Source organism: Cyprinodon variegatus, unplaced genomic scaffold, assembly GCF_000732505.1.
Source record: "Cyprinodon variegatus isolate N-32 unplaced genomic scaffold, C_variegatus-1.0 Scaffold457, whole genome shotgun sequence".
Taxonomy (NCBI): Eukaryota; Metazoa; Chordata; class Actinopteri; order Cyprinodontiformes; family Cyprinodontidae; genus Cyprinodon; species Cyprinodon variegatus.
This window is the reverse complement of record NW_015150910.1, coordinates 613758-625083: the sequence shown is the minus strand read 5'-3', so window position 1 is coordinate 625083 and position 11326 is coordinate 613758. Positions and strand designations below refer to the sequence as shown.

The window sequence follows — 11326 nt, the reverse complement described above, 5'->3', positions numbered from 1 at the left end:
AATTGAGGCTGGGAAGGAAGAGGGCAGGTGAGAGGAATTACTAATTAGGGGAGAGCAAACAGGCCAAATCATGACATATTCATTATAAATGGATCAGTACGATCTCATTGAGTTGAACGGTTACAGCTTTATGTTTGCATAAAAGCCTTTGGAGCTTGAATAAGAAGTAGATCTGATGAGTTACTCTAGCCTAAAGGTTATTTAGCATAAGAACTTTATATAATGCAGAAGACTGTGATGCTAAGTTTAGCACATTGTTTAATAGCAGATTTCTAACAACTGTACACTACAAACATGTGCATCAGATTTTAGACTAACGGTAAGATGCATTGCTGATGTCAATATTGATTTTAGCTCTGAAAAGGAAACACTAATCCTGGGATAAATGTATATTTATTGATTTTGTATGTTTTATCATGTCGATGTTTTAAGATTTTTCTGTGAACCAGATATAGAGAAACATAAAGGAGTTAAAAACAATGTTTTGTAGAATACATCCTTTTTATTTTCAATAAACTTGTTTATGGACATTTGTTTCCTCCTTCAATAGTGATATACAAACGATTTTAGTCGCAACACCGTTTGATCGATAGGAGGGAGCATTCTTGTTTAATATGAGGCTTATTAATACAAATTTCCTGCATGTTTTCAAGCATTACTTGCATATTCAGTTGAGCTCAAAGGTTTAATGAAAGAAAATAAAAAAATTTTTCTTTGTTTTGGTTTTTTACAAACTGTACTGCTCATTTGATCATAGCTTTTCCAATTTCATTCATAGGGTTTAGTAATAAATATTTTGGCAGTTTAAATTTCTCGTTGAGAAAAATACAAATTTAATTCAAAAATACTTAATTTATCCCAAAGGGAGATTAAATAAATGTATGCAAGGGGACAATAGGATCTCTATGGATATATACAATTAGGGTTGATTCAATACTCTCCTAAATAATCAAAGATTTATCCACATTTCACTTCGTATTTAGTTTAGAATTGTGGCATGTTGCTTAAAAAAAACTTTAAATTCTTGGAGCTTCATCTATCTCCACTCCACCACCAGTTTCAGAAACATTAAGCGCTATGTTTCCTGCCATGGGTTGTGCTACAAAGACAATTTGGAGAAATTTATTGATACAATCAATAAATTTCTCCAAATTGTCTTTTCTCTTCATGTGAGTTTTTCAGATTGAACAGTATTTTTTTTTTGCTGATGAAGGTTCTCAGTCATCCAGGTCATAGTCATTCCATAAAAATTCAAAAAAATTCAAAAAATATCCACTGGACTTGGTTTTCAAGATTTGAAGACGTTTCGCCACCTCTCCAGGAAGCTTTCTCAATTCAAATGTCTGGATCCGCAGTGAGTTTGAGTCTTATATGGACAAAGCCTTGTATTGCTTGGAAACATGCAACATGTATTGCTTGCATGTTTCCAAGCAATACAAGGCCTTGTCCATATAAGACTCAAACTCACTGTGGATCCAGACATTTGAATTGAGAAAGCTTCCTGGAGAGGTGGCGAAACGTCTTCGAATCTTGAAAACCAAGTCCAGTGGATATTTTTTGAATTTTTTTGAATTTTTACGGAGTATTTTTTTTTCTTTTTTGTCCCTAAAATATATTTTTATACCCCACCATCTAAAGTCCTTTTAATAATATATGCTGGTGAATATTCTCAATCATCCAGGTGATATCATTCCAAAAAAGTGGAAAAAACAAAACAAAAATAAAACACTGGACTTTGTTTTCAAAGTTTGAAGACATTTTGCTTCCCATCCAGGAAGCTTTCTCAATTAAAAATGTCTGGAGTAGCGTTGAGTTCCAGGCTTATAGATTATAGAGTGGCCCAAACAAAAGCCTTGTTATGGCTTAGAAAACATGAAAATTGAACCAAAAAAACAGGTCTAGCCCTTAGTAACACGGAGTCTTTTAGGTCGTTTGTTCGCCTGCAAAACCTGATACTGGCCCATGCATCTGTAAAGAGGAGTTGTTAGGGTCGTTGTTGGCCTGGCTAAACAGGCCAGATAACAGAAGAACCGTGTAAGAGATCCAAGTGTGCACTGTGAATTAAAATGTGCAGATTAGACTCACCTGGTTCACTGTCTGGAGAGAACGAATGCACAGCATGGAGATGACTTAATAATAAAGTATCCTGCTTAGCATGTTTCAGTGTTCTGACTTAAAAGTAATGCTCAGGAATAACAGTTTTAATATTCATGCTAAGTTGTTCCTAAAAGGTATTTTTGCAGACATGCACATGTTGAAAAATAAAAGTACAAATGACGTTTAAGAGAACTGCTTCTTTATTTGTATTTATTGTCAAGTAAGTATGTATTATTAGAAATATTAAATAGAAGTAAAGGCAAATATAAAGTAATGTTAAAAATGTATGTGAATATTACTTTAAAATCCCTCTTACACAAAAGTAAGCAATGAAGTTTTTTTTTTTTTTTTAACTAAATAGTATACATTTCAGGCTACATTTAGCAAATGCCTTAGATTTGTATTAGTAAAAAATACTAGTAAATAGTAAGTAAATTTCAATGAGAAATGTTTAATAGCTAGTGAATGCCAGTTCCATACAGTTTTCTTTGTGAATTTTACTTGGAATTTCTGAGTTAAAAAACATTCCAAATTTTAAGTAAATCCCACTTAAAATTTCTTTCAGTTTGGAAAAAAAAAAATCTTAAAATAGGAATTCGTAGTTTTTGCAATAAAACTATAATATATATAAAAAATATTAGAAAATATTTTATAAGATATTTTGAAAATACAGAGTTATTTATCGTTTTTCAGTTCATTCATATACACCAGGAGGAATAAACATATGTGATTTCTTCGATTTCCACAGCACATGGCCTCAATTTTCTGTTTGCCGTTTTTTTTTTGTGTCGACATACATACACCGTCCGGTAGGTGGCGGTAGGTTGGTTTACCAACCGGCAGACAATTTCTAAGTGAAGAAGTAACCATTAGCAACGAAGAAGAAGCTATTGAGCTAACGTAGTGATAGTTTAGCTTTAAATTATGCTGTGAGAAAATTGCCAGTATGGATAAAAAGAAGAAACCCCTTGAAGTAGCAGCGTCAACTGTAAGTCACTAGATATCAATATTTAATCATGAGTACTTGGCTTTTGTCCTCTATGTTGTATAAACCATAAAAACACATTAGCTAAGGCCCTGTCAATGCTAGCTGTAGAGTGGTGTACTTTCTAAATATTGAAAAGTGTTCTGTAAAATATTTTTTCTACAGCTGGTTGACCTTAAAGCTGAACTGTACAGGAAGCAGGAACAGTTTAAACGGGAGAAACTCGGACAGGAAAATGCCGAAGCTGGACTAAAAACCAAACTAAACTCCAAGGTACATTTCAGATGATCTGTAATAATAACGAGCTTTTTGCATGATCCAGATATATTTCTACCTTTCTCCTCTTTATTTTATCCGTTCAGAAGCCCAATATTTGGAGTAAACAAAACGCTGGAGTTTCAGCTCGAGCTGCCAAAGATGCAGAGCAGCTGTCGGAGGAACAAGTCACTCTGGACACAGCCAGGTTAGTTTATTTTTGATTAAAGGGTTTTGATGCTTCCACATAGAGGTGACCATTATGTTTGACGTCTAATTCTGATTTACCATAGGCGCAAACTGGAGGAGAAGGCCAGACTCTATGAGCAGATGACAAAAGGAGACTTCCCAGGTTGATGCATTATAAAGCTATTTGTTACCCATTTAACTTTCATAGAATATATCACATTATAACCATAAAGCTCAATGGGATTTCATGTGACAAAGCCATGCAGAGTAATGCAAACAGAAGGCATAGATTTTTAATGTACTTTTACAAATCTGAAAAGTCAGTGTGAATGGGGAATGTTTATCTGACCACAGATTCTCAATTGAATTTAGATCTGTGCTTTGACTGGGGCATTTATACACCTAAGTGTACATTAATCTAATCTAAACCATTCTGTACTTAAGTAGTTTTCTTTTAGTTTGTTTTATCCTAGAAGGGCGACTTTTCAAAACAAAAAAAATGGAGCAAAAGTTTTTGTTCAACTGGAAGCCTTTTGAGTCTTTCCGCCACCTCTGTTCCTTGTTCCTTGCGTATAAAAACAACAGCAGGATAGGCTGCTTTTGTTCACAGGGACATGGACGCATCCCAACAACATGATACAGCCACAACCATGTTTCATGAGTGTCATGTTTCTCTACATTTAACATTTTGAAAATAGGCTAGAAAGTTCACTTTTGGTCTTATCACACTAGAGCACTTCCAATTACTTGTTCTGTCTCCTTGGAGGCTTGAAGACATCTACAGTTATGATTTCTTATTGATTTCTTTTAACAACAGGTCCCCCCCCCTGCAAATTGTCAATTAATGTCATGCTTTTCGTCTTGGATGACTATCATGAGTCTTCTTGGCTACTTCACTCTTGTGACATCTATCAGTTTAGATATATCTCCATCGTTTTTATTTGGGGCATACTCTTTTCTGAAATGTGGGATTAAACAGTGCTCCCTGAAAATGTCTAAATTGGGTGAAGTCTAAAAGGATTTGGACACTTTCAGACTTTTATTTGTAAATCCTGTTCAAGACCTTTCACCTGCCACTCACTTCATATTTGTGCATATGTATTCCATAAAAATCCACAAAACATACATTAAGATTTGTTGTAGTGTTGCTATTTTGCAAGGCTTTGTGCACATCAAAGAGCTTTTTGTGACTCTGTGTTAAACCTGTTCTGTTGTTCATCAGATGAAGAGACGGAGGGACTTTACCTTGTTGACTTCACCCAGAAGATAATTGACAAGAAGAGAGAAACATTTGCACAGAAAGAGAAGGAGGAGGAAGAAAAGGCCTGTTTGTCTCCCATCCCTCCTCCTCAGAATCCAGATGAGGAATGGTAATGTATCCTAATCTGAATTTAATCAATAAATCTTTCACTTTCTAAACTGCATCTTTTTCGGGGTTCATGTTTGACATGTTGCCAAAAAACCTACAAAGACAATTCTGGGTGCCTTATAAACAATGTTTAAAAAAGGTAAGAAATCTTCTCTTTTTTTTGCTTAGGGTGGATTATGTGGATGCTTTGGGCCGGTCTCGAAGATGCATGAAAAAAGATCTGCCAAGTTTCATGAAAATGGACCAGGACCTTAATGGAAAGGGGTATATATTTGACCTAACTTTCGTCTTCTCCTTATGAAGACTTTAAGGATAAACTCTGGTTGAGTGGAGAAGAGGAAGATCATAAAGATTGTTCATGAATGTAGTAAAGAAGGAATTTCACAGGGTCGGGCAGTTACAGTGTAGGCAGATCAACCCATGAAGACAAAGGAATTTACTTGGTATTTAGGTTGTTTTTGTGAATGACTCTTCTCATCAAAAATGTCTTAATATGTAAAAACTTCATATGACTTTAAAAGCTGTTTAGTATACGTAAGAAAATAGGTTTTAGTAAAAAAGGGATGTGTAATAAGCACTGAGTGACGACCTAACTGGAGACATCTACATGTAAATCATTTGAGGCCCACTGCTTATTGTTTTACAGCCTTAGATTTCAGACCCCTGTTTATATAAATCCGTTTTTTTTGGTACAAGTGTATTGATGTTTTTTCTTTACATTAGAAATGGTTAATTGACTTAAAGAAAGTGCCTTATTGGATATTCTTGGCTTACACGTGTATTTTTTGCTCAGAGGTGATGATTTGAAAGTCAGACATTTCTTTGTTTGCTCCTTTGGTTAAAGATATTAAGTTCAGTTTGTTTATTTCTCCTGGTTTCTATAGAACAGTCTCCAGTGATAAGACGTTACTCTCAGAGGACATGCGTCGAGAGCTGCAGAGGCAGGAGTGGGAGAGGGAGGAGGAGGAGGCCATGAAGAGGCCGGTCGGACCGATCCACTACGAGGACATTAGAGCACAAGGTGAGCAGGCAATCAAAACGCTGCAATAAACTCAGATTCATGGATTTAGATCCAGCGGGCAGACTTTTAAAGCAGGCAAGTTCTGAGGAAGGCAAAAACCAAGAGAGACAGATTGTCTTTGATACCTGCTGCTAAAGTTATGCCTTTAACTTAAAGCCATAAGCATTGTTGGCTTTTCTTATTCTGCGGATTGGTCTTCGAATTGGGGTGTTAACATTACTGAAGTCTGGTTTGGTTTTATGTTGAAAAAAAAAAAGAGTGACTAATTCTGTCTTTTTATTTTCACCAATCATAGAGGCGAGAGAGCTTGGTGTGGGATACTTTGCTTTCTCTCAGGATCAAGAACAGCGCAGAAAGCAAAGAGAAACTCTGGACATGCTCAGAGACCAGGTGCGTTAAAATGGAATCGAAAAAAATAGAAATCAGGTTCATTGGATTACGAAATATATGAAGGATAAATCTAGCAGTAGGGTGTGTAAGAAGAGAAAGACGGGTCACAAAATACTGTCACATAAGGATGTACAGGGACTTCATGATGTTATGAGGTTAATCATCTAGTTATTGCAACTTCAACATGATTTGTTTTTTCTTTCTTCTATCTTTTAATATACTGAACATTTTGTTTTATTTCTACATGTTACTGCAACCCAACATCTAAACTTCCATAGCGGATCTTAAAAGTCCAACTTGCTACATTCTGTCTTTTCTCTCCTTCAGACCACAGATCAGCGGACTAAAAGAGAACGACTGAAAGAGAAGAGGCAGGCCATGCTGCGGGCTCGACTGGCCAAGGTTAGGCAGAGGAAGAAGAAGGCTAAGATGGATGGCACTGAGGAAGAGGAGAAAGAAGAAGAAAATCAAGGTTAGCCTTTGAGTTCACAAAGAAAGTCCCCTTGTGGATTAGCATTGAATACTCCTGTTTTTCGGTCAGAGATACAAGTTAAGAACTGATGTTGAATGTTTGTTACAGGAGAGGAAGGGGAGGATGAAGAAGTTGGACCTTTCCCTCCATCAGATGTGCCACCAGAGGTCAGCACTCTAAAGAAGGTGGAAGTGGAGATTCAGGAGAGAAGGGATACCAAACCTGGAGTTCCCCATGTCAGAGAATGGGACAGAGGCAAAGGTAAACCTTTTAACTGTAACCTTAATAATTCATGAATGAAACAAGTAGGGATGCACCGACCCACTTTTTTCACCTCCGATACGATACCGATATTTGAAGTTTGATGTCGGCGGATGCCAATACCAAAAACGGCACTGAATTATTACCTTAAAAATGGTTTTATTGTGTGGAAAAAAAAAAAAAAATGAGATCATTCTTCTGTGCATAGGACCTGACTTCCCTTTTCTTTAAAACATAGGAAACAACCCAAATATAAATGTTATGACTCATTCATGTAACAACTGTGCACAAAATCTTAAACCAAAAGTTCCCTGGATTGGTCAACATGTAAAAAAAGTGTCATTATCATTATGAAATATCTCTGTGATTTATTTATTACTTTTTTTGGCCTGTATACTGTTACATGGAAAAATTTCACTTGATTCCTTTGCTTCCATCAAAGTTAGCTGCTTCCCGCTGCTTCCTTTTTGTTTGCCGAGTCCGATAATCTCAGCATGTTCCTTGTTATAAAATTTCTGGCGGTGTTTCATTAAGTTGGTGGTGTTATAGTTTGAATATTTAACACCGCCTCTTGGAACATTTCTCCCACAAATATTGCACATAGCCATTGGCTAGTAGGCTGAGAGAGCGTGAAAAACCTTCACACCGCAGATACTTTCGCTCGCTCCATCATAAGCAATATGGCTGTGTTGTGTTGTTGCACTGCTGTATGACGGCAGACCATAGCATAGAGTTAGAATGAATAGATCGGCCTTTATATCGAGTCAATTGTCACCGATACCGATCTAGTTTTATTTCTTTATATCTGGACGGATACCGATAAAAATATCGGATCGATGCATCCCTAGAAACAAAGGCATCAGTTCAATTAAATGCTAAGCTGCTATGGAAAGACGGTTGTAAAGTGTTGAAACTTGTTAGCAAGCTGTACAACAAGAAAATACCAGCACAATTTACAATGTTTACATGGGAGTCTTTAGATTTATCATGCAGTAAAACCCACAGCAAATTATAAAGGCTTTAGAACAGGGGTGGGTAATTCCAGTTCCGGAGAGCTGGTATCCTGCAACTTTTAGATCCATCGTTGGTCCAACACACCTGAATTAAATGGCCCGAGTTACCTCCTCAGTATGCAGTCGATTTCTCTCAATTATCAAATTACTTGATTAAGGTGTGTTGCACCAAAGGCACATAAAAAAGTTGCAGGATACCGGCCCCAGGAACTGGAATTGCCCACCCCTGCTCAATTTTTAACCATTTCCTAAGTCCTGTTCTGACATTACAGAAAGACTCATTCTTTAATATCAGCTATTTGAGTTAACCTACCTGACAGTGCTGAGCTGGCTGTTAAATCCTTCAACCGGTGGTTGAAGGATTTAACAACCCTTCAAAATGAATAATTTAGTCCTCTGGAAAAATAATAGGTTTCCTAAAACATTTTTGTGATGCTACAACAAACTAGCTGTGTATTTTATTAGGATTTAATGCAGCAGACCAACACAAAGTAATGCATAAGTATAAGATGGAGAAAAAAGTCTTGCTATAACATAGTTATCGAATTACTTGATTAAGGTGTGTTGCACCAAAGGCACATAACATAGTTATAGCAAGACTAGGATTCGTTTTGTATGTGTTTTTCTTCCCCTTTTCTCTGATAGCCTTTGATTTAGACTTTTGTAAGGTAACTATGTTACAGCAGAACTGCTGTCAAGTTGATGACCGTTGAATTTCCTAATGTAAAAACTGTTTGCTTATTATTTTTTTTTCCAGAATTCATGTTTAGTGAGTGGAAAAATCGACTTCGAGAGGAGCGAGAGTCGGAGTTTGCCCCTCCCTCTGCATACTTCAGTGAAGACAGAAGACCAAAACTGGGAAATACTAAAAGTCAGCAGAATAAATCCAACATGCTCTTTAAATCAACTAAATATCCTGAAGAGGTCACTAAAAGTGAGACCAAACCAGAGCCTCCAGTTGTGTCTTCACCTCCTCAGCCTCAGCAGGAGGATCCCCCTGCATATTTTCAGTCTCCACCACCCACTCCTGCAGGGAGCTCCTCGTCTTCAGCTCCACCGTTTATTCCCCAGTACCCACCACCGCCACCTTTCTATCCCCCGTTTCCCCCTCCTCCCTTTCAGTTTGCAGGACCGCCACATTCCCATCCTCCATTCATCCCACAGTACCAGTACCCGGCCCAGTATGCTCCACAGGAGCCACCTCCTCCAGGAGAGGAGACTCAGACTCAGCAGCCTCCTGGAAGTGCTCCTCAGAGTTTAGATGACATGTTGTCCTTCTACAGGAACTCCACCTGAAGGCTTCTTTTATGTATATAATTACTGCAATAGAAAACTGAGTCTACTTAAGAATTAAATAAACCAACGTATTTGAAAATGTTTTTGTGTCCATCTTCAAATTTTGCGTTATAGAAGAAGCCACCAGATGGCGCTTTGCCACTTATAAGACACCAGAACAAAATTCCTAGGACTACAGAGACTGAAGTTCCTACTGAATGTTTTTGAAAGTTTAATTCTTGAATGAAATAACTATGATATATTGTTTTCACTAGAGAACATAAGTTAGTTGTGGTTAATAAAAACCCACAAATTTGTTCCTGATATGAAGTTGAAATTCATAAAAAAAAAAAAAAAAAAAAATGGCTTTTATTGTTTTAACTACAACATGGGTTTGATAAATGAGTTTATGTAGACCAATAAAAAGGAATTTTCTTACAGATGTGTTTTCCTGCTAGATGCGCCTGTCTGAGTGGCTCAGAGAGTAGAGGTGGCTGTTTCTGGTATAGAGATTCTTTCTATCTTTTAGGCAGTGGTGGCCTAGTAGAGCAAAGTGTTCGGGCTCATTTACATGCATGTCCTGTACAATAAATGGACTGCGATGCTCTGTTAGGATGAATTACTGAATCTGTGCGATGCGGCATGGAGAGGACCAGCCTGTGGTTCTGCTGAACCCAGGTTGCTTTGATGGTGCCCTTCTGCCTGACTGCATTGCTTGGTCTGGTTAATTCTTATCAGCTCACCAGCACTGGAACAGTGGTGTGCAAACTTTTTTTTAAATTTTTTTTCCCTCCTGCTTTCTTTGAAATCACACATGGAATGTGGAAAAGACCAACGTAGATGGAGTCCAAACTAGAAGTGAAACTTAAACAATCCTGCAGAATTATTTTTGCAGTACCTAAATTATTTTGTCAAATATTTTATCATTGATTCAGAAAATTAGTATTTTTATGTAACATTGGGATGTAGTTGCTCTTTGAAAATGTCTTGTATTTAGCCCAGTGTATTAAATAGGTTTTCTCCCAAGTCTACTAATGTTTTGTGATGTACTGAACATTTCCCAACTAAGCAAAGTTTCATTTGTTGGAGGGACACATCTGTGCTACTTATTGTTTTAGGGGACCCAGAAGCCACATAATTCCAAGCTTCACCGGTTGGAATGATTCTTGAATAGGTTTTATTTCACAATCTGCTGAAGGCTGTGGATATATATATTGCTTGAATCATTTTTTATTTTTTTTTTAAACATATTTTTCCTACCACTTAATATTTCCAGAATATTTTTGAATACAGTCCTCTGTGAACAGTCATTTTTTTTTTCAGTTTTTCTTTTCTTAGAAAAAAAACAAAAAACTTTTCTATATCAAAAATCTTCTTTATTGGGTTTTATGTTGTACTGAAACTTCCATTGAAATGGATTTTCAGGTTTATCAAAAAACATATACTCGCCATAATTTGTTTATTGTATGAGGCCTTTAGACCTTCAACCCTCCAAGTTAAGCAGAAGGTCATCTGGTTCATGTTCTGGTCAAAACTAACCTAGGTAGACCAGTGTTCCTTTCCCCCCTTTCCTTTAAGCAGAGCTAGACGTGATGGCTTTGAACTTTAAGAGTATAAAGGCTAGAATTACAGATCCACCACGCCACATATCAGCATTTAAATTCCCTAAACAAAACCAATAGAAAGCTGCTATTTTCAGGAAAGGAAATGTATGATTGCATTCAGAACATTTTTCAGACCTGATTGCAACATTGTATCATCCAGCAATCCTGTACTTATTGTGAAACTGGCACAAGCACAGTCTTGTAGTAGTTTTGTTTTCTTTAATAATGCGAGAATCTTCTTCTTTGTAGCTGTGTTGGTTCCTGGTTGGGCCAGGCCAGGTCTGGTCCAGTGTTAATGCAGTTACACAGAGATAAAAGCTAAGCAGAGAATGGCCCAACCAGCAAGCTGCCTTAGATATCTTTTCACTAGGAGAACTAAGCTTTGGTTGGATAAA

At 37.0% G+C, this 11326-nt stretch overlaps 1 protein-coding gene across 1 annotated transcript; it reads left to right on the top strand.

Moving 5' to 3' along the window:
* Window positions 1-2958: 2958 nt before the first annotated feature.
* On the top strand, window positions 2959-9403 carry ccdc174 (coiled-coil domain containing 174). The gene is made up of 11 exons (XM_015389394.1): window positions 2959-3085; window positions 3248-3355; window positions 3445-3545; window positions 3631-3689; window positions 4749-4896; window positions 5064-5159; window positions 5780-5916; window positions 6212-6306; window positions 6634-6778; window positions 6887-7039; window positions 8810-9403. Exons 1-11 carry the CDS (start codon window positions 3044-3046, stop codon window positions 9346-9348), a joined length of 1623 nt encoding a protein of 540 aa, XP_015244880.1. The 5' UTR covers window positions 2959-3043; the 3' UTR covers window positions 9349-9403.
* Window positions 9404-11326: the final 1923 nt, after the last annotated feature.

Bases quoted from the DNA above. Each gene is read 5' to 3' on its own strand.
- ccdc174 (XM_015389394.1), top strand. From the start codon at position 3,044: ATGGATAAAAAGAAGAAACCCCTTGAAGTAGCAGCGTCAACT. The intron at 3,356-3,444 runs GTACATTTCAGA...TTATCCGTTCAG, and splicing joins AAACCAAACTAAACTCCAAG to AAGCCCAATATTTGGAGTAA. The intron at 6,307-6,633 runs GTGCGTTAAAAT...TCTCTCCTTCAG, and splicing joins TGGACATGCTCAGAGACCAG to ACCACAGATCAGCGGACTAA.